Source organism: Diprion similis, chromosome 9 (assembly GCF_021155765.1).
Source record: "Diprion similis isolate iyDipSimi1 chromosome 9, iyDipSimi1.1, whole genome shotgun sequence".
In the NCBI taxonomy this organism is placed as follows: domain Eukaryota; kingdom Metazoa; phylum Arthropoda; class Insecta; order Hymenoptera; family Diprionidae; genus Diprion; species Diprion similis.
The window spans coordinates 6625916-6647729 of record NC_060113.1 but is presented as its reverse complement, the minus strand read 5'-3'; the positions used below and the strand labels follow the sequence as shown (position 1 = coordinate 6647729).

Here is a 21814-nt window from a genome sequence, read left to right as displayed (position 1 = left end):
GCATAATAATTAACTAACTTTAAAGGACTTCAATTCTCAAAAATGTTGAAATTTCCATCACTGAGGGAATCTTCGTGTGTTGGTACTGGTTGCAGAATATTAGCTTCCAGCTTTATTTCAGTAGGTGTGAGCATTATACCGTCATTACGGGAGTAACAATCTGCTTTGTACCTATTAATTCAATGGATTTATATTACACCGATATTACAATCAAAGCTGACATTTACTCAAGATTCGTATAATACTTGTGCATAGGTGCAATTCGTATGAATCCCACAAGACGGCCACGAACTTCACTCGCACCATTTTGTATAGGAAGTTGACCAATATTCAGAGTAATTTCTAAAGACTGTTTCCCCTTAACTGGTATAACTAGTTCTGGTGGAGTTACCTAGTAAGAAATTATTTATTGCCGTTGAAACTTCCATATCTATGATGCATGTATAAATTTGTTCCTTACTCTGAACATACAATAGTCCGGGGTTCCGTAGTAAGGTGTCATGGCAATTTCTATATCAGTTTCTCTCGCAACAGTTTGTTCACTCCAGTTGATTGTTGTTAGTTCAGTTTCAGTAATGTACTCCACAGAATCCTCATTAGAATTATTTATTCCAACACTAATTTCCACATTACTGTCGGTATTCTGACACAAAGCCTCATTACGTGATGCATGGCTTTCATAACAGCATTTGTACCGGGATGAGCTGGATATGGAGTGTTTACTAAGTATGGCTTTTCATTAAAAACCATGAAACGTTTGGAACAGCTGTCAAGTCAGAAGATTTGAATACGTACGAAGCTCGAGTCCAAGGGATTTCATCTTGAGATTGAAATAAGTTACTTTCAACTGTCACCGAACTTCTGAGACTATCACACTTGCTGTAATTCGGTATATCTTGTTGTGACTCTTCTATCGCCAAATCGGAAGTCCTTATCAAGTCCGTACACGTTGCATTGGACATTTCATTTGCAAGTGGGGTAAACATTTGCAAGGTGATGTTGAAAGGTATAGAATTCTCGGTCACCTCAGAGTCAATCACATAACTCTGCCAATTTATAGCGAGCATTACAGTGCTTGTATTTTCGATTATTATTTTTCGTGTTACTTTCTCTGTGCCAAAATTTACAGTCCCAAATCTAAAGTCCGAAATTAATTTTTACCATGCAATTAATAACAAAGATTTCAGTATTCCAAAGAAATTTACATAAATATAGATACAAGGGTGTAACTAATTACATAATTTATACTAGGTACCTCATTGTCGGTATCTCATGTATCCCATTTTTGCAGATAGGATATGTTACAGGTGATCCAATAACTTCAATACAAACACCAAAGATGTAATCAGGCAAGCCAGCAATGGATACTGCGATTTCGTCAATGTAAACGCCCCAAGTGTCAGCGTAGACATAAATGTCGACAGAAACTGTTTCGTAACGAGCAAGAGAACCATTCGTAGGTTCTATTACCAAAACAACACCTTGGACTGGTGGCTTAATTTTTTCCCAATAAGTCTCTATTAAATTCAAATTTTTTCAAAAGTCAAAGATTATGTTATGATGAAAAAGCAACTTACAATTTTCTGATCAACAAGTCAGCAGAACTTTTCTGATCAATAAGCAGAACCAAAAATAAATATAAACAGCTAAAATGGAATGGGTTCGTTTGAGGTTTTTTTTTTTCTCCCCGATTTTGGAAGACCGGTTTTAAGATTTTTAATATCTCGAAAATGATGAAGAGTTTTTCTTTGTTTTACATTAATAAACAATGATGGACCTTATAATAAAGCCTAATGCCAAGAACTTTTTAACTCTTCACTGTTTGTTCAAAAGATTAAATACTACAATGAAAGTCAGGTATAATCTATCAATTTCAATGATGATATAGAAAAAAAAAATTTATGACGCTCCCATTCCAATCGTCTGACATATTACACATTACTTGTTTTATGCCCCATCACAGTGGCATATGTAGAATTAATTACATCCTCTGGTTCCAATTCTTTCGTATACTTAATAGGGCCAAATTGTTTTGAAGATATAGAAAATGTTGATTCAGCTGGAGTTTCATTCCGAATTACAAATGTTCTTTTCTCCACTAAAGAATTACGTATTATAAGAATGGTTAAAAAGCAGCGTTCGAGCATTTCACAACACAAATAAATGATATGATCTTTCACACTCTATTGATTTTGTATTGAGATTTTCGAAAACTAGGACATAATCGAAAAATTATACACTGATATTTTACCTGTTCGTAAAGGCAAGTTAGTAAATTCAATTGCCAAAGGTTGCATAACGGGAGGAACAACTGTTTTATAAAAAGGGACTACGGGTTGTGGTTTAGGTAGAGAAATAAATTCATCAGGCCTGTCGACTGTCCAAACGATGCCTTTCAACAAGCTTTCCCAGCTCCGTGGTTCATATAGATCTTCATTATCGGATTCAGTATCTAATGTGACGCTACTTTCAAGTTTCGTTTCCTTGACAAATTTGTTTTGTTCTTCAGCAACCTCATTTTTCTGAAATACATCATTTTGGTTTTATAAATGTTTATGAAGTCATCAAATACTTCTTGGCCAATAATTCTAAACTATTGAAAAATTCTAATCATGAATCTTACATAAAGTTTTTGTTTCGGTGAAGATTGATTTTTAATGGATGAGACTAGTGATGTATTGTCGATATTCACATCCTCTGGACCGACCGCAGTAGTTGCGATTACCTGTCCAGCATCCAAATTTATGTTCTTCAATTCCTGTTCCTCTTCAAGTTTGGAATGTCGAGTCATCTTCAAGTTCTAATCTAGACAAATCCATGATTTTAATTGTGTATTAATCGTGCCGTAACATGCGTAAGCATACTCAATGGCAACATCTGTACAATTTTGCATTTATAAACTGCAATATTGATCGATAAGTAACTATATTTCTCCCATTTACTGTATACCTGTTCCACTGTGAAATTCAACTAATATGAGATCTGTAATAGATTCGAAAAGTGTGAAACTTACGTTTAGATTAAGTGCAGATGAATGACCAGACTTGTGCCACTCAACACGTATTGAATCAACACATGGAGATGGCATGGCGTTCGGCGGTGGTAAAAAAAGAAAGGTAACATTCAAGGCATCAATAGTACATTGAATTCCCAGCATAATGGGATCTTGGCTACCCCCGACAAAACATGGGATATACAAACCCTCAATTATCCCCTGATAAAAGAGTACAAATAGTGAATCAATAAAAGGAATATTGTATGATAAATGTACAGAACATATCTCACAGTGTTTGTCGGCAAACAGATCACTTCGATCGTAGCTACATCAGTTGGAGGAATCAAACCCTCCTTGGGATTGAAATATACTTTCATTCTACACCCATCTTTCTCTGGCGGTAGTCCCCAGGCATAAGACACAGGCTTACAGGTCAAATTTCGTAGCGTTAATAAGTATGTTTCCTTTATACCAACATATAATGATCTGTGACAAGTTTAATTATTGTTAGATTAACCAAAGTGATCATTCTTATGAAATGTGGGACATACACTAAAAGTTTTTAGTCGCTAGTAAAATTTCAGATCACTATAATGTGTTGCACAATCATTTGTTGAATTCAAAAAAAATGTCCTACCACCTGTTACAGGACAAAAAAATTAACACTATACCTTTCAGGCCTTAGAATTGCTGTATTCACCATTTGGTAGGGAAAATCAAGCCTAGGAATGGATGGTGCAGCCGTATCTATTTCATGATTCTGCGCCATGCTAAGAGATGCATTCCAAAGATGGCCAGACTAAATTTCAAATTATAGATGATGAATTTCTTCAAAATTAACGAAAAAAAACGAGTGTGCACGTGGAAGTAATGATCAAGAAGCGAAGTTTAAGCATACTACCATATAATATTTTACATCTTTTACCTCTCTGTAATCTTCAATGCACTTGACATCATTCACCCCACAAATTGATGCATGATCAGCCGCTGTGCCAAACTCATCAAAAGCGTGTTTTATCGCAGACACTGAATCTAAGGGTGAATGGTAATCTACATTCGTATTTTCCTCTGCAGCTTCGTCTGAGAATCTGAATTATGAATTTTGGCGATCAAAAAACTTTTATAGCTACGTAATTTTATCATTGCGAATAGTCAAGGGAAAAACATTGTTTTTAACACAGAAACGTTCAGTATTTTAGTCACCTTGTTTTACTATCCATTTTTTGCACAATATTAGCATCTACACCATCTTCTGGAAGGATACAGCTTACCCAGACCTCAACATCAGTGACTAAAATGTCCACAGTCTTGAATGTTTAATCATGTGTTAGTAGTTTTCCTTTCAACATTATTGGCAACTTACAATAGAACAGTTCCTCCGCTTTTCACGAGATTCCGTAATCCTGAAATCACAATTCTTTGGTATGGCCGCCAAAGGTATATCCTCGATGTATAGTCTGAAACACAGTAATACGACTGTTTTATAAAATAGATTTTTAGGATTACCTCCATTGACATTGAAAAAAGCTAATCCAATATTGGATTATTAAAAAAGTGTGAAGAATCGATCATTTTTGTTGAGTCTTTGTGCATTCTTACCGTAGAGTAGTACAATATTCACCAGGCTCCATATCATTCATCTGTACAACAACTTTGAAAAATGTTATCGAATTTGCATTCAGAGAACCCATAATTGGCTGAATGGTCAGGTTTTCCATTGGTAAATGTGACCAGCTGTTTTTTGAATCCGACGTAGAACATATTGTCGAATGCTTTTCCCATCGATAGGACATTTCCATGTCGCTTAAGAATATTCCAAAATCAGAGAAGTTTAGGATTAGAAATTGCATTGTTACTTTTTTTTTAAATCCTTTTGCTGACAGCTCATGATTTTTTACTTATCATATTATATATTGCATAATTGATTCTCTTTTATTGCAACTCACCTATTATTTGTAAGGAAAATATGTTTTTTTAGAACATCGCCTGGAACTGTGCTAGCCATATTTAGACGGTAATCAACCAAAGTTATATCGTTGTCTTGAGGGGAGCAACATATTTCCATATTCTGAAAGTATTTCTGTAATTAGAATCGTTGTTGCCCCTTCAAGATTATTTAAAAATTCGATTTGACATCTTAATAGTGCATTAACATACGTTCCCAAAGCGAATAAAGTTTGGGTCGTACCAGACTCCATCTCCCATAAGTTCTATCGGATGAACAGCATGATTGTCACAAAGTATATATAACTTATCGACCTACAAAAATTATGAAGTACAATTATTACATACAAATCACAGAAGTTTAAGAAGCTTCCAGCAAAACAAACTGGATATTTAATTCAGACAACTTATTGCGAAATTCTATATTACGATACAGATGATATTCTTTAATAATTACTTGCATGCCGTACGACTCAGGACAAAAATATGTACGAATATCTACATATTCACCAGTTTTTAGTGAAAAATATACTGGCCATACAGCAAAAGGTGGTACAAGAATCATATTACAATCCATAATATCCTGAAACATTTAATTTATTTATCAAACTTGCGAGAAAGAATGAAGAAAAGAAGAGTTCAGTCTAATTAAAATTAACTTGCCTCAAGATTCATTGTACACCAGTCGATCTCACTCATGATAAAAAATTTCCCATCGCCACCATCATTAACAAATCGTCTTGATATAATGGTTCGCTCGCCGATAAAACACTTTCCACATTCAAAATTTGCTCCCAAATTCATGGTACATCTGACAAGTTTGCCGTCATTGTATTTTCCAATATCTCCACAGTGAGTTCCAGTGAGCTAAATTGTAACAATGGTTTCTATTGAGTCACAGAAAACGTAAATTTCTAACTGAAACGAGCAAAGTGACAAGACCTGTTCCCCGGGGATTTCGAGCTTCTCTTCTTCAGTAATACTTAGAAAAGATGACCTACTTTTTTCTATGTCCGTGGCGATGGATTGAGAACATGACGAAGATTGATACAAAGTTTTCACAACTTTTGGAAAGTACATGTTTAGATTAGTTACGTAGTTAAGGTTGAGGGTAGCCATTTACTTAGGCGACATGTGAAATTCAGAAAGAATACCTCTCAGCAGAGGAGGATCTCGATACCCATGCATTTTTATGCATACCGTTTTTCCTGAATATACGTTTATTATAAGAAATTCTTCTGGATCTTCGATAACATCACATCGGAATAAAACCGTCAACTTAATGTGCATGCCAGGTGCAATTTTTTGCATTTTCATAGCTGCTGTGTTGAGGAGAACGGTAAATTTGGAATTAGGTAATCTTCTTTCAATTTTATACATGGCCATAGAATTCCCGACATTTTTCAGCAGCACGATCTTCTAAAGCAATACATATACAGTTTTATTCATTAAATTAACTCAGTCATTAATTTTATGAATGCATACCTTATACACTTTATTGTATTGAAAATTATGAAAAAGCAGTTCTTCTGGCTCCGCAATCAAAACTCTTTTGGCGTATTCTGATCTGATTATACTTCTTTCATGAACAAGCACCCTTGTGGTCGTCGATCTTTCTCGAGTTCTCACATTTCTGACAATCGTTATTAGACGAATAAGTAAAATAACTATGTAATTATATTTTTAACTCGTTAATTAAACTTGAATTGGACTGTTTCATATTTTTTGCATCCGTATAACCACACATGAATGAAATTAAACATAAATTCCTTGGTCAAAAACATGGCAGTATGGAAGAACATGACACTTCAGATTGTGAAAGGAGAACGTGACGTCTCGACTGAGGACAAATTTTTCATTGATCCAGCATTGAAATTTTGGGTTTATGAATTATTCGAAGCACTTTTCTTTAATAGATTCAATAATTGTGTCATTGCCTCATTTACTCAGCCTTCATAATGAGGAACCACAAACTTTCACATAAAATTGTACAAAAAAATATTCTTTTGAATTTTTCAAGTTGTTAAACGAAACAAAAATTATATAAATTACGGAATTAGAATGATATTCACACAGAATCGTACATTGGGCTTACAGATTAACCATTGTTTTCATCATTGAGCATGTTACAACTCATAAATTAATAAATTCAATGTAACGAACAATTGGAAAAAAATGCTTCGTATACTTCATGCAAACGAAATTCCAGTGCCCTATTAATGAAAAATTTGTCCTCGGTCGAGATGACACGTTTTTTCATACTGCTGTCGAACAAGTACCTTGATTTTTGCGCAATCTCAGTATCAAATGTGCTAACTTGGGAAGCAACAGTTGGCAATAATTCTTCATCTAGTAACGAGTCTCTGCTTCTGTACAATCTTTTCTTCATCCGGATTCTATCCGTCTTATGCAGGCGGAAATCTATAATCAAGCAACATAAACAAATCTAAATATGTAGAATACATTGAAGAAGCAAATAGAGGCCAAAAATATACTGAATAAATTGAATCTTGGTTATTGTACTGGTTCGTCTTACTTATAAAAATCCTTGCTGACCAAGGCTCATTCAATTAATTATCATGTACTTTGGACTTAGTATCGTACAATATTGTGAAAACTACAATAAACCTGTACAACACTCGTGAGTTGCAGGTAACAGGTCATCTGATTGCAGAAGAGGATATTCTTTTACAATATCTGGATGTAAATCAATGTACAGTGGATGACGTTTCAAGCGTATTATTTCCATCGCTCTGTCGTTTGACATAATCCTCTCATCTCTGCACAGATGATATCCTTGAGATTTCATTATTTGCATTTCAGCATACTCTAAGTCATCGTGAATCCTTTTATGACGAACCATTTCCTATTTATAAAACGAATGCAACAAAAGTTAAGGAAAGAATATTTTAATTGTCCTCAGAAAATGGAGTACTTTTCATTTTGAATCTAGTTAAACGTTTTTCGTTTACCGTCTGCATTTGCTCAGCCATTTCTTTCAACTCTAAATTTTGTCGGCATGACTTTGAAAGATTCATTGACATTTGCCAAGTTGCGGCATTGGCTTGAAATGTATTTTGAAAGATTTCTCGCACTAGACATCCCATTTCTGGAATAATATTATTCTCATTATATGGTATCAAAGGTAAGGGTTCCATATTGTCTAGATGATGATTTTCTGAATCACTGAGGAATAGACAGAAACATAATGACATCAGCTGTTGAATCAAATCAATTCTGCATCAAGTCTTCTTTTGTTAAACGTATTTTAGGCCAGTTTACTTTAGGCCAATAAACTAGTTTTATAGTATATATGATACAAAAGTTGAAAACATTAAGATATCATATTAATTTTGTAGATATTGTTTATTTCAAAAAAAAACAATTGCTATATAAAGATGTATTATGATAATATTATGTACAGAAGTCATGTAAGTAAAATACTAGGATCTTACATTTCATGGAAACTTGCAACCTTCCTGCATCCACTCAATCCGTACATACGTAAATACCGTAATCATATTTTTCGGAGTCACCATTAATATTTTATTTACTTTTATGCAATCAATCAATCAATTGGATGAGAAACTGGTTACTGTACGCTTAATCCAAATTTAAGTGCATGAAACAGAAATGGATAAGACCATGGGTTACACACACATATCGTAATGTCAATAACTCCAACTTTATCATGTTAACCACAATAAAAAATGGGATCGATCCTCAAACTTGCTCATAGCTACCAATCTGCATAGACATGATAAAACCTTTATCATTAATACCGCAGTATCCAAAATTAATATATCTGTAATTTATGTGTTCAGCACAGTTCGTATTTGCTCAAAATACGCCAGAGAACGTAAACAAGTTACGCAGGAGAATCTACAGAAGTGGACAAGGTGGACAGGTAAGGGGTACCCAATAAGTAATGGGATGAAATTTTTCAGTTTAATTAAAATGGGTAAGCTGTTCGATTCTGTTGTCGAGAGCATTTCGAACGTAAAACTAACTGTGCGTTTCTGACATTGTAAAGTTGGATATGTGTTGTAAATCAATATTAAATAGCCCAGAAAACCATGAGAGAGAAAGGAAGGAAGGAAGGAAGGAAGGAAGGAACCTGTATACATATGCACCGATGATGTTCTTGCCCATAAATAAAAATGGAAAGAAAAAAATATCAATGAAAGAATAGTGTAAAATATTACAACACGTTCTCAGTTAAATCAAGTTTAGGCGTACGAGACTAGTACATAGGTACAATTGAAAATTGGTTTCATACCATTTTGATGTCACTACACCATATTTTTTGTACGGGTTTTCATCCGGTACAAAATATTCAACCGAATGTGCTGCTGCGTTATTTACATCTTTACTAAATACACTCAAATTAATTATCCATCTCGGAAAATAATTTTCAATCGATGTTCAATATGATAAATATAAAATCCTAGTGTATACTTTACTAGTCTAAAAATACAATGCTTCGCAAATCTATGGATATAGCGATAATAATATTAATTTTAAAATGTTATTTGCTCGACGGCAGATGCGGCTGTATGTTTATACATAAAAGACATAGAAACTCAAGAGTGAGCAAGTACCGTTACACATTGAGACATGAACTTCTAAAACATAATATCAATTAAATCTATAAGCCTAGATTGTCTTATTTGATACTTGTTTTTACAAAACTCCAACCACACAATCATTATTATACTTGTCTGGTCAATCGAAAAGTCTATCATATTTTTACCGTACGAAGTGAACGTATTTCTACATATGTACAACCCTTGCATGTTACCCTTTTGTCAACACAGATTCCAAGGCATAACGCTATGCTGGGTTTAAAATTCTTCAACTCTTCATTTATGTCAATGTATGAAAATCCATTCACTTGTCCAGTTCTAAAGCTGCGTACTGCTCTTCGTCTACTTCAGTCATCATTAAATGTCCATCCGGCAATAGTAGTACCACTCTTCGAGTGCCACCTGTGAACCACAACACATTTAATAATTTCAGTCTTGACTGTAAGTAACGATAAACTTTCAAAAAACTATTTTTTTTAAATCGTACATATTCATACATAGAAGGTGAACAGGGTGTCCAGCGATATCAGAATTCAAAATATTCATATATAATGATTTCTATGGCATGTGTGCGTTATCAATTTCGCAATTTTAAACATTACTATTGTTGTAAGATATGTGTTTGCAAATAATTAGTGCAATAGCATGCATATTTCAGGAGTAGTAAAACCTTGAAGTAAAAGATAAATATCTGAATATAGTTTTGCAAAATATTAAACGTCTTTCAACACGTAACGATAATTACCTGGTGTAGGTTCATCTGCTTGTACGACTTGTGCAACAACCTGAGCTTGCCCATCAGCTTCTTCCTGCCCTGCTGCAACAGCTGTGCCGTTATTATCCATAATAGACATTACCATTTGACTATCAGATGATTCGGCATCTCCTTCTTTGACGTAGAACTGAGGGGTGAGATTCACTTGGTCCGGCATTAGTTGGGCAACAGCTTCAGCTACTGCATGGTCTAATGTCAACACGGAACCATCATCACCTTGTTGCTCAGTCGTGACATAGACGCACTGCTGTTCACCGTCAGCACCTTGCGTAACTAGTAAGGTTTGACCATCTTCGCCTTGACCAGTTACTTGATAAACCACACCATCTTCACTGGTTATAGTTACTAAGCCAGACGTATCCTCAGCGACCTTCTTATCGTCGTCAACTTTGTCTTCAGTCTTTTCATCGGTTGAAACCGGAGAAGTAGTAACAGAAGTCGACACTGTAGCTGCAGGCGAAGTCATAGATGTGGTAGAAATTACAGCAGCTGTAGTAGTTGGAGTTGTAGTCAAAGACGTAGCAGCCGGAATTTCGGTTACTGACGTTGATTCTGTCAGCGAAGTTGACGCAGAGGTAGTCGTTGCCGTTACAGCGGGAGGAGCACTGTCATCCAGACAAGGAAGGTCTGGAGCAGCAGTCGCAGCAACAGCTACGTCCGATAAGTTAATTTGCGTCGCTTCGCTAGTCTGGACAATAGTGCCCGTCGTTCCACCTGGGCTCATCTCTACCCTCATAATGCCAGTACCTTCGGTAAGAGAATCTAGCGACGGTAAAACCAGTTCAGCACTTGCTGGGGTTGTGGTTGTTGTTGAAGTAGTCGTGTCGACTATGTTGCTTTTAGTATCTGCAACAGCGGCAGTTATGGTGGTGGTTGTGGTGGTAGTAACAACCGTGGCACCGGTAGCAACAGCAGCAACCGCAACCGTACCACCGGTAGTTTGCGAAGTTGTAGCTGGGGTAGGCTCAGGTGTTTGTTCAGCAGGCTGTTCCACCGGCTCTCCATCCGGACCCACGATGCGACCTGTCAGAGGACAGAGTGTGAAGGGACGGGGCGGGCTATCGGGTTCAATGGGAGGAATTGGCCCTGAATCAAGAGAAGGTTCGGGCTCACCGTCACTGCTACTCTCTTCAGAACCAACTTCGTGAAATTCCATATGCAAACCATCCCCGTCGGCGAGCTTACTTTCTTTCGGTTTGTTGGCACCAGGCGTTACGGACGCTGCTTCGCCAGTTTTACCTCTTCCACGTCCTGGAGTTCCACGAGCACCGGCCAAGAGGCCGCGAACAGGTTTGTGCACGCCAGCTGCTTCCTGTGCTTTCTTCTTTGCCATCAATAATTTTTGCTGAGGTGAAAGCAGCGACTGTTGTTTGGCAAGCTGAGGTCTTGGTCCTTGTTTTGCTTGAGGACTGCCTACAGTCTTCTGCATCTGCTTTGGTTGGGCACTAAGTACAGTGTACTTCGGTTTTACTTGCGTCGTACCAGGGCTAGGACTTCCTGCGGATGTAGGACTTTGCACAGCTCCAGTGGATGGACGCTTTTGAAGCATTTGTCTACTTTGCTGTCCCTGCAATTGCTTGGGTGCTGGAGCTCTGACCGGGGTACGAAGCGTAGAACCCAGTATACTAGTAGGTGTTGTACCTCGAAGTGGTGTTCTGGCTAGCAATGGGCGGTTAACGCCACGCTGCGTGGTTCCTAGATTCCCCCGTATTCCAGCACTCATTCTGGGCTGCAGTCCCATCGTCGGTAGGTTTGGTACAGCGGTAACAACATGGATTTGTTGTAGTTGGTTGACCTCAGGCTTTGGCTGAATCTTAATGGGTTCTTGTTTCTGTACCGTTGTAGTTACGGCCTTTGGAGAAGATCCTTTGGATACTATCTTCATTTGAGTTACAACCTGACTACCGTCGGGCTTTGAGACAACTTTCACTGGCGTAATAGTGGAAGTTGGTTGTCCAGCAGAAAGAACTTGCTTACGAACCACTCCAGAAGCATCGCGATTTTGTACCATCAGGACGCCTTGGGGGGTTGGCGATCCTTTAACACCAAGTTTACCACTGGGTGATGAGTCTAGTTTTATTATACCATCTTTTCTTGACATTACATAGACTCCGGACGTTAGGTTTGGCATTTGTTTCGGATCAACTTTGACGACGCCTTTAGCACTAGCTACTAGGACTGGAGTTTGACCAGATTTTGGTGCCTCTGGTGACTGTAGGCCTAGAGAAGTTGCAAGGTCGGTTCCTGAGACAACTGTGCGATTTGATCCATTCGATTGTGCAGTTGCTCGATTGAACGCTCGTTGTATAACGTCACTGCGGCCCATGGATTCGTCTTCCGAGTCTCCCGACCAATCATCGTCACTACCAGTATCAGTTTTCATTCGTTTTGCGTTAACGCTACCAGTTTCTTCTGAATCGCTATCCGAAAATGCAATGCGCCTCTTTCCCAGCACTGTAAAAACATTTTCGTTCAATTTTACAGGTAATGTCTACGTATGACTGAAGATATTCAGCTAACAGTTGTCACTCACGTTCGCTATCTTCATCTTTCATCGAGCCGCACCACTGCTTGACTTGGTCCATAGCCTTTGACTTACTAGATCGCATGGGTCTCCTAGAATTCAAATAAAAGGTTATAAACTTTATTGACAACATTTTAAATGACCTTTGAATCTGTGTATACAAAAACCGAAACACACTTGAGAACGGAATTCTGATGTTCAGTTTCAATGGACAGAATATAACTACCTATTATAAACAGACACTTACGTTGCTTGGGCAGCACTACTTGGACCAGGTTTGCCAGCTTCAGGCTTAGGAGTTGGTTTTTGTGCAGGCAAGGAGGGTCGCGCTGCCGCTGACTTTAACGCAGCCGCTTGCTGCTGTGCTGCCTTGAGTTCTTTCTGCTTGGCGAGACTTCGCTCAAATTCATCAAGAAGATGTTTACACGCTTCCATATTCTCCGCTGGTTCCCACGTGGTTTGCTCACTACAACAATTTTGAAACGATTGACTGTATAAACAATTGAATACTTTCGTATAGAATGAAAATGAATCAAGTAAATCTGACAATTCATAGGGCAATAAACTGAAGAACTTTGTCGTACAAAAACTTGGAAAATTTCTGAATGTTGCATTTTAGCAGCAACTTACTGTGGAAATCCTTCCCATTTCAGTAAGTATTCGAAGCATTTTTTCTTTGGATTAAATCTTTTGGCCAAAATTCGTTCAACGACATATTCTTCGTCGCTTGAATCGCCGTCCTCTTCACCAGGGAGCTTAGCAGGTTTCATCTAGAATGCATAGGTCGTAAATAATCACGTCTCGGTCCAATTCAGTCAAATTTCTCCGAGAGGATCAGAACTATTTCAATCATCGAATTATAAATTCATCTCGTTCACTCTGTATTTCTCGCTCACCTTACGCTTCATTGGAGGCTTTAGCTGCGGTACTTCTTTCTTCTCTTGCTCACTCGCTACCTGTTCAGAAACCTTAACCAAAGTTTTCGTCTCAACAGGCTTGGCAACTTCCTTCTTAGGCTCTGAGGCTTCGTCAGGTTGTCCATTGCGAATTACTTTGCGAACTATCATTCGCTTCACTCCTGATTGTACAAATTAATTTCAATATTATCACACTCACTAGGCAACAATATTATTAAGAAATTTTTCTCCAGGATACACTCAAAATATTCAAGTTTTAAGGTGATTCGCATAAATAAAATGAAGAAATATATTGTAAATCGTTACAATTACCTTCGGGATTAACAGTAGTCTGTTGACGCACGGATACTTCTTGCATTTTAGCGTTGCTGATTTTCGTAAATGTTTGGATAGTCTTTCCAGCTGCGATCCAAGAATCTCTAATGTGGGTATCCATTTTACACCATTTTTGATACAACTTCCATGAATTGGCTGCGTCCCTGTCTGTTCCTTCCTGCTGTATTTGTGAATCCTTCCATAGGAGAAATGCCCATACTTGCGCCTTTTGTTCATTCTGTAAAATTATTTATGTTAGTTTTTTTTTTCTTCTAAAAATTAGGATTTGATAATATTCAGTTATTTTAGTAGTATTGTTGCGGACAGATTTAGTGTTTGGAAAGACTTGTATACTAACGTTACTATTTTCACGAAAATGTGACACTTTGGAGCATGCTCCTTCGGTAGTACGATGCTCCTGGAATTCTTCGACGAAGTGAAAAACAGAGTGACATTGACCGCAGACTAGTACGTCGAGCTTTCCCATTTCCTCTTGCGCCACTGAATAAAATGACAATCGATTAAGGCCAAGACTTTACAATAGCTTTGAGTATAAGATTTCTATTCCGTACACTGTAATGGAACCAGTAAAATACTAAAACATTGATTATAACGTTTCCCCATTTAAAATACATGCATTTCAGCTATATTCTCAGTAAATACTTTATTGTACGAGTAGTAATTGTACTGAGTATTGCCGCTACTATCCGATAAAAAATTTACAACCAGTTTAGACGAACTGCACACCCCCTAAAGGAAAAAGAGTCAGAAATATATTTTGAGAGTATATCCAAAACACGTGTATTTTGGATGAGGTATAAACGCAAGGATTTTATTGACAATTCAATTCCAGGCATAAATTTTAACCACTGAAATATAAAAATTTTATAATAGAAAGTATCATATTTTTCCTGTACTTTAAGACTACGATGACTATGTTTTGGCAGCATAAGAAAAATCGTGTGGTTACACCTACAAAGACGCAAACTCAGTTTTTAACCAAAATTACAGTACCGAATATCATTTCAGTGAGTTCAGCATCGATTGAAATTGATAAATTAATTAGAGGAAAAATAGCACAGCTGTAGAAAATTGGATATAATTTATATCTATTGAATAATGAATTTTGATTGTACGTCCGGGTCATGCGGTAGATAACGTATCTTAGAAATGTGAAGTATTTGACTTTGATTTGGCAAAGTAACTCGTAAGATTTGTCGCACATTCGTTCAATTAAAAAACATCGACTATTACTGTTATTGTATGAACCTTGAAACTACGATTCTTAGTTTCAATTTGTAAATTTCACAGTGAGTGAATGCTGCATTAAACATTACCAAGCTCTCAAACAATATGACTTTTTACATTAAAGGAATTATTGTCACTAGCTAAGTTGGCGATACTTGGGGAAAGATTCCTCCCATGTATTACATTAAGCTTATCAAGTTTGTTGTGTATTTCTGCCAATATTGGGATATTGGAAAGACTTGATATTTTTCATCTACAGTTTCACTGTTGCGATTGGGATAAAACATTCCAAATATCAAGTTTTCGGGAAGCCTTATAATCAGTTATCTGAAACTGAACTTAAAATTGCTAAACTTAAATGAGGCTGAAGTTAGTAACGTTAACGTACAATGAAACATTGAAACAAAAATTACTATTTTGTGTCTTCAGAATAACTGGAGAAGTTGAATTTACAGAGTCTGAGTTATTTGATGCTGTATTACGGTTTACTTAATTTCAAATTATTCTAAACTTGAAAAATAACGAGTTTTTCAAAAAATTCATCATTACATTAACATTAATATGAATAAAATGGAACCAAACCTCAGAAATAAGGGATGAGAAACTCACTCTCATTAATTTTGTATAAAAAAGTGAAATTGCCTCAAATTGCTTTAAAGTAAACCCACCTGGTTGCATCAAGAATGGCGAATTGGCGAGTGGAAAGTGAATTGCTGCGAGCCTTGTACGTTATAGGATACCGGAGCACCAGGTTCTTGAAAATGATGTACCAGCGTGCTGCCTGGTTTACTGTGTGTATGCATACAGTAATGAAAGTTAAAGTTACCTTTAATTGCAGCAGGATTTTTGTTTATGGCCGCAGGGCCATCGCCTCCTTCCATCTTGCTGCGGCTATCGTCTTTGATGCCTCTCGAGGTCGATTATTTTCTAAAATGAATTCTTGGTTTAAGAAATAAGGTTGAAGGTTTATATCTCATACATTTGACATGTAACAATGACAGTAAAATTTTATATTTGATATAAAAACAAAAGAACAAGTAATTCTTCGTGTACAACATCTATTGTTGAGCTTCATAGTTTCTTCATAAATACATACGTTGCAGCTAATATAGGTATATGCTCAGTAAAGAAATACGGAACGTAGTCGCATTCGTATACAAAATTGGTTAAAACGAAATGAAAACAGTGTGAAAAATATGCAAGGCATAACAAATAGGGTTTGAACGAAATCCGACATTCCCGCATAAAAGTGGTCAAGGAGGTTGGGGAGCGTGGTAGAGTCGAACGAACGCGACAACCAGTGGCGTAAAATTTGGCTGGATTTTTATGATATGAGAGCCGAGGAGAATAAATACCCGGTCGTAAAGCGTGGGTCTTTCGGGCCGATTGAACGGCGGTGTTTGGGCGCACGATGTTTTAATGGAATCTGTAGTCCGAGGTTAATTTCGATGATTTTATTCGGGATGCCATTGCCGCCGCTGCAGCAACACACGACTATGAATTTCTACAGTCCGTCCACCGTCCACGAGCAAGCCGATCCTCGTCAAGATGGCTCTTCCACCATGAAAACTATCGCGGAAATTAGGGAATCACTTCCCCTCTTGACAAATATATATTTTCGAACACACTTGTCCGATAATTGGTAAATTTCGATTCAGGGACTTTTTATTTGAGAAAAACTTACGCGCGTTAATTAAATACTATCCGGCGTATAATAATCGTATGATGAAGCTACGATATTATAGAAAATTCCCGTCAATCCTCAGGACAAAAACAGCGATCGCGTCTCGCGACGGTGGCGCCAAACGCTTATATCGCTCACCCGCCACGGCGGCACAATAATTTTGGCGGGAATGTATTTCTTCTTTGTTTGAAAGCACGACTGCGAGATTTGGGGAAATTCCTCAGGCCTACACGCAACTCGAAGTATTTACCTTCGCTTTTTTCACCTGAAAAAGTTCGTCGATCAATCTGCAAGAGCTATTTCATTCGGCAATCAAAGAAACGAGTTTGAATTTCCCGCTGGTGAAGCCGGATCCGCAAGTGCGTAGTCCAAGTACATAAGCTGATAATTTCGATTTGCCAGAATCTTGATTGGAATATTCGAGTTTGCGCTTCGAAAATCAATAGCCATTGAAATTTATTTATAAGAATTATTTTTCGCATCTTTCGTGGTTCAACCACTGAATAATCCGGGTGCATTTATTCAATAAAATCTCTCTGCTCAAACGATACGCACACATTACGTAGTACTTAAAATTATTTCGTTAGATTGAAGCTGGATGATATGATATATCTATCCGTATAATTACTAAAACACTGTTTTACTCGAACTTCCCGGCGTTTCAAAAATAAATATAAGTTGTGGAAAATTATATATTTGACTATACTTTCGCGCCAGTTTAACGCATCGTAGCTGTATCCGTTGCTACTGTTGTTATTAACAAGTATCATTGTTATTATCACTATTATCGCAGCATTTCCACTTGCCGTAAACCAGGGAGTAAACCTAAAATGAATAGAAAAATCTGGGTAGAATTTTTTCACCGCCATATTGGCATGCCTTGCGATATAAACAAATATAACCTCCATGCACCGTAATAACCAAAGTTGTTAATAATGTTTGATCATGTTGGTTGTTCTATTGTGTAATACACGGACTAAATAAAGTGAAATAAACTCTGGTATCCCTTTTTATTTAAGAAAACGACACTATTATTTGAGGTATAATATTATTTGCCATCCGTCCAATTCCCATGTTACAGTACAAAAATTTTTCCAATCTTCGAACTAGCCTCATGGCTCTGAAATTTTCTTGATTTGCGCCAACCTGCGCGCTAATGCTTACTTATTTTTCACAGAATCTTGTTTAACAATCTTTAGAACGAATCAAGGACCAGTCGGGTATTCGAATCTTCGTCAAAACGGTCAAAACTTGAAATGTCATGAAATTTGAGGTTATAAATGCACATGAGTGTGTGCGTAACAAGTTTTTTAATTATATATATTTACAGGTATAGATCAAACCATGATCAAACTTTACCAAATCGGGTCAACATATCATTTGTATCAAAATTAACATACGTCAGTGGAATAAGTTCACCAAAAATTTTTCACCCCCAAGTTCTCGATACCTTGTGAATTGTTAATTTGGCTACAATAGTTTATGTATATTTCTTCATTTTTGAGCTAAGGCGAGCATATTCTGTCGAAAGTAAGGAAGCTTGTGCGTAATCAATATTCGAGCAATGAGATTGGTTTGAATATTAATAAAAATCTTATTGTTTTCACATTGAAAAATTTAATTGCAATATTCATTAACCACTTTATGTGTTAGAATTATTCAAACCATGGCTGACGAGGATGACGGAAAGGAATATCGGTGGGAAACTGGATATGAGAAAACATGGTAAGCTATTCAGAAATGTCGGTAAATTGCTTAGCGACCAAATTAAGACTTATAATCAACGAATTCACCGTGCCTTCAGTTCCCGAACATTGAATTTTCGATTACACTTGATTAATTGGAGATTCACACCTAAATCAACCAATTCAAAAATCAGAACATTGTTTTCTTTGGTAAATTGGCTCATATTTTTACATGCAAGCATATCAGTACCGTGTATCTACAATTCTTCAGGGAGGCGATCAAGGAAGACGACGATGGGTTGTTGGAAGGAGCGGTGGCAGATATTATTCAAAGAGCGAAGAGGAAACGTCAGTCGGAAAGACATGGCGGTGCAAGGCTGGGAATGATGAGACATCTTTACATTGTTTTAGACTGTTCGGAAGCTATGTCTAATCAGGACTTGAAACCAACGAGATTACTTTGTTCCATAAAAGTAGGCTTACACGAACCTAGCAGACTTTAAAAACTAACAGTAGTCTGGGAGTTTTATTGTTTGGGAAAGTTCAGTTGAAATTACCATCATTCTTCTCGATATGCATAATCCACATTTTCTTCATCAGTCATGTCGAGCTTCAGCATTCAATTTGTATTTGATGAATTTTTTCAATCATTCTATATCATACTCCAAAAAAAATGATTGAAATCTGTTTCAAAAATTCAAGGGATTTGATTTAAGTGGTTTGATTTTCACTATGTAGCAATCGTAGATCAATTTTATTTCATAAAAAGTATTTTATTTCAGCTTTTGGAAGATTTCATTGATGAATTCTTCGATCAAAATCCTATAAGTCAACTTGGTTTGATCGTAACAAGGAATAAACGGGCTGAGAAATTGAGCGAGCTTGCCGGAAACCCAAAGAAACACATCAAGGTATTGCGCCAAACTTAAATGTGATTTGAAACTCCGAAAATCTCCAACTACTTGTTCTTTTATCATTAACGATCACACAGGCCTCACAATAGCGTAAATTTTCTGTTGGGAATCATTTTATAGTGCGTGAATATATCTTGTATCCATTTGAATCAAAGTACCTATCTTTATTAGTCTTATATCAATGTCGATGAGCTTTATCTTGAACTTCATTATCACATTTAGCATACTTGCCTTTTTCTATCTCAGGAATTGAAGGGCTTGCATCTTACAGCTTTGACGGGTGAACCGTCGATTCAAAACTCACTAGAACTGGCACTAAAATCCCTAAAATTGCTGCCGTCGCATGCAAGTAGGGAAATCCTTGTGTTGATGGGTTCGCTAACTACCTGTGACCCAGGGGACATCAATACTACAATAGAAGTACGTTTTGGTATCGCAATTCGTGATACTGTAGAACATGTTTTTAAGAACAATACTCTTGATGTTCTCATAATCAGCTTACGATTCTAATTACAGACTTTAAAATCTGAAGGAGTGCGCTGTAGTGTGATAGGATTGGCTGCTGAATTACATATCTGTAAACGTTTGGCTACCGCAACTGGTGGCGATCACGGAGTTGTTTTAGACGACAAGCATTACAAGGAACAGTTGAGCATTCATGTAGATCCACCAGCAGCTGCTACCAGATTAGACTCGGCCCTGGTGAAGATGGGCTTCCCTCATCATGCATTGCATTCGACTGCGGAAACACCAATGACGATGTGCATGTGGCAAGTACTGTTTGTTATAATTTTTGCAAGACCACTACACGGTCAAAATAAGTTTCTTTCATTCCTATTAATATTATTCTTCTTATTATGTAATTATTTGAACAAAGGTATCTTTATTTATACCTTTATTATGATTGTTTTAATTTTTATTTCTTATTCCTGCATTCAGCCACTGTGAAAGTTCGGAAGAAGATAGCAAGCTTGTGACAACTGGATACTTGTGTCCACAATGTCTGAGTAAACATTGCGAATTACCCGTCGAATGTCGAGCATGTGGACTGACCCTTGTGTCAGCTCCTCATTTGGCTCGTTCTTATCACCATTTATTTCCGGTTGAAAACTATAGAGAAGAAACGTATGAAGGATCTCCTTCTATATGTTATGGGTGTAGAAAAGTCCTCACTCAATTAGATAAGAAGGTGAGTTACATTCGATTGTAGATTTTACGGTGGTTTCTCTATTTCGCTAAAAGTACCCTACAAGTACTGTAAAACCTAAGGTTTTCTTTAAATGTACCTTTAAGCACGCTTTAGCTTGTTTTTATTTAGACTCGCAGGTCGAATGTGGCTGTTATGCTGTTCTTTGCATTAAAAATCTGTGGACTTGAATATTTGGAGATATTTAAGTCCACATCGAAATTAAATATAACATCGTCTCAACGTTTTTTTCCTGTGACTGCACAAAACTTTTGGAACCCTAATGTTCTCCTATTTTCACAAGTTGTCCCCTATTTTCCCTGAAATTACCTGTCTTAATTGGTAAAATTGTTCATTACATAGGTATATAAATGACGTATGTATTTTGCTTCATGGAGATGTTCATTCTAATACTTAAAACTCAAACGTTATGACTTTATTGTTTCAGGTATACATGTGCGGTAAATGTCAGCAAGGCTTTTGTTTGGACTGTGAAATATTTATTCACGAAACGCTCCACACTTGTCCTGGATGTGCAACGAATCCTGATACGTTTCAAATATCTTCAGAGAAAGTTCCAATCAATTAGAGCGAAAAAGTAAATGTATTGATCTACAGTGATACATGGTTTTTATACTTATCAAATTTAATTTATCCTTAGACTTAAGCAAACCGATAAAATAAAAGTGAAAAAAGTTTACCAAAACTTTTTTTTGTAACAACGCCTTACATTTTTTAAGTTTTTACTAAAAAAAAATCCATAGTATTGCTTATACTGTATTATTTACTTTGAAGTATTCAGCTATTCTCTATAAGGTCACTGGTCAGTAAAATGCGATTGACAGCTCTTCAACGCACTTCAATGCAATGATTGATCCTTTGTCAGCTGTAAACACGACAATTAATTGCATTGCGCAATGAGCTCAAACGCGCGTTCAATAACAGCGATTCTGACCTTGCGGTGAATGAAGCTGGTGAACTAATCACGAGTTGGTTTCGCGGAGAATTCATTACTTGAAATCCTGTCTTCCAGTCTTTCTG

General features: G+C 36.8%; 5 protein-coding genes across 11 annotated transcripts; 1 reads left to right on the top strand and 4 right to left on the bottom strand.

The window, feature by feature from the left end:
• Positions 1 to 29: 29 nt before the first annotated feature.
• Positions 30 to 3718, bottom strand: LOC124410163. Its single transcript, XM_046888327.1, has 11 exons — positions 3667 to 3718; positions 3286 to 3481; positions 3014 to 3214; positions 2624 to 2800; positions 2252 to 2522; positions 1943 to 2098; positions 1256 to 1517; positions 748 to 1137; positions 461 to 704; positions 246 to 391; positions 30 to 171 (listed from the first exon to the last, which is right to left on the bottom strand). Exons 1-11 carry the CDS (start codon positions 3696 to 3698, stop codon positions 30 to 32), a joined length of 2217 nt encoding a protein of 738 aa, XP_046744283.1. The 5' UTR covers positions 3699 to 3718.
• Positions 3719 to 4445: 727 nt separating this feature from the next.
• Positions 4446 to 6673, bottom strand: LOC124410380. The gene is made up of 3 exons (XM_046888685.1): positions 5153 to 6673; positions 4942 to 5063; positions 4446 to 4798 (listed from the first exon to the last, which is right to left on the bottom strand). The coding sequence occupies exons 1-3, from the start codon at positions 5198 to 5200 to the stop codon at positions 4591 to 4593; spliced, it is 378 nt and encodes a 125-aa protein (XP_046744641.1). The 5' UTR covers positions 5201 to 6673; the 3' UTR covers positions 4446 to 4590.
• A 602-nt stretch (positions 6674 to 7275) lies between these two features.
• Positions 7276 to 8238, bottom strand: LOC124410263. Its single transcript, XM_046888493.1, has 2 exons — positions 7912 to 8238; positions 7276 to 7805 (listed from the first exon to the last, which is right to left on the bottom strand). Exons 1-2 carry the CDS (start codon positions 8152 to 8154, stop codon positions 7557 to 7559), a joined length of 492 nt encoding a protein of 163 aa, XP_046744449.1. The 5' UTR covers positions 8155 to 8238; the 3' UTR covers positions 7276 to 7556.
• A 48-nt stretch (positions 8239 to 8286) lies between these two features.
• On the bottom strand, positions 8287 to 17116 carry LOC124410192 (mucin-22). Of its 5 annotated transcripts, XM_046888372.1 has the most exons (11): positions 16660 to 17088; positions 16131 to 16231; positions 14415 to 14557; positions 14054 to 14294; positions 13721 to 13902; positions 13455 to 13594; positions 13072 to 13293; positions 12834 to 12916; positions 11486 to 12754; positions 10271 to 11323; positions 8287 to 9927 (listed from the first exon to the last, which is right to left on the bottom strand). In XM_046888372.1, the coding sequence occupies exons 2-11, from the start codon at positions 16183 to 16185 to the stop codon at positions 9830 to 9832; spliced, it is 3486 nt and encodes a 1161-aa protein (XP_046744328.1). In that variant the 5' UTR covers positions 16186 to 16231; positions 16660 to 17088; the 3' UTR covers positions 8287 to 9829. The 5 variants fall into 5 exon arrangements, with proteins under 5 accessions (XP_046744328.1, XP_046744324.1, XP_046744323.1 ...); XM_046888368.1 differs by having other exon boundaries at positions 10271 to 12754; positions 16989 to 17116; XM_046888367.1 differs by having other exon boundaries at positions 10271 to 12754.
• On the top strand, positions 16843 to 21364 carry LOC124410193 (general transcription factor IIH subunit 2). Of its 3 annotated transcripts, none has more exons than XM_046888375.1 (8): positions 16843 to 16881; positions 18642 to 18713; positions 18945 to 19146; positions 19456 to 19584; positions 19834 to 20007; positions 20104 to 20357; positions 20527 to 20776; positions 21222 to 21364. In XM_046888375.1, exons 2-8 carry the CDS (start codon positions 18655 to 18657, stop codon positions 21360 to 21362), a joined length of 1209 nt encoding a protein of 402 aa, XP_046744331.1. In that variant the 5' UTR covers positions 16843 to 16881; positions 18642 to 18654; the 3' UTR covers positions 21363 to 21364. The 3 variants fall into 3 exon arrangements, with proteins under 3 accessions (XP_046744331.1, XP_046744332.1, XP_046744330.1); XM_046888376.1 differs by lacking the exon at positions 16843 to 16881 and adding an exon at positions 17458 to 17577 and having other exon boundaries at positions 18644 to 18713; XM_046888374.1 differs by lacking the exon at positions 16843 to 16881 and adding an exon at positions 17827 to 18028.
• The last annotated feature ends 450 nt before the right edge of the window (positions 21365 to 21814 follow it).

Coding starts and splice junctions, on each gene's coding strand:
- LOC124410193 (XM_046888375.1), top strand. CDS start 18,655: ATGGCTGACGAGGATGACGGAAAGGAATATCGGTGGGAAACTGGATAT. Junction 19,147..19,455: donor GATTACTTTGTTCCATAAAA/GTAGGCTTACAC, acceptor ATTTTATTTCAG/CTTTTGGAAGATTTCATTGA. Junction 20,777..21,221: donor TCACTCAATTAGATAAGAAG/GTGAGTTACATT, acceptor TTATTGTTTCAG/GTATACATGTGCGGTAAATG.
- LOC124410380 (XM_046888685.1), bottom strand. CDS start 5,200: ATGGGAGATGGAGTCTGGTACGACCCAAACTTTATTCGCTTTGGGAAC. Junction 5,064..5,152: donor ACTTTATTCGCTTTGGGAAC/GTATGTTAATGC, acceptor AAATACTTTCAG/AATATGGAAATATGTTGCTC. Junction 4,799..4,941: donor ATTTTCCTTACAAATAATAG/GTGAGTTGCAAT, acceptor AATATTCTTAAG/CGACATGGAAATGTCCTATC.
- LOC124410192 (XM_046888368.1), bottom strand. CDS start 16,185: ATGGAAGGAGGCGATGGCCCTGCGGCCATAAACAAAAATCCTGCTGCA. Junction 14,558..16,130: donor AAATCCTGCTGCAATTAAAG/GTAACTTTAACT, acceptor CATTTTATTCAG/TGGCGCAAGAGGAAATGGGA. Junction 12,755..12,833: donor GAAAGATGAAGATAGCGAAC/GTGAGTGACAAC, acceptor ATGTTTTTACAG/TGCTGGGAAAGAGGCGCATT.
- LOC124410263 (XM_046888493.1), bottom strand. CDS start 8,154: ATGTCATTATGTTTCTGTCTATTCCTCAGTGATTCAGAAAATCATCAT. Junction 7,806..7,911: donor TGGCTGAGCAAATGCAGACG/GTAAACGAAAAA, acceptor TTTTATAAATAG/GAAATGGTTCGTCATAAAAG.
- LOC124410163 (XM_046888327.1), bottom strand. CDS start 3,698: ATGGTGAATACAGCAATTCTAAGGCCTGAAAG. Junction 3,215..3,285: donor TCTGTTTGCCGACAAACACT/GTGAGATATGTT, acceptor CTCTTTTATCAG/GGGATAATTGAGGGTTTGTA. Junction 2,099..2,251: donor TAACTTGCCTTTACGAACAG/GTAAAATATCAG, acceptor GTAATTCTTTAG/TGGAGAAAAGAACATTTGTA.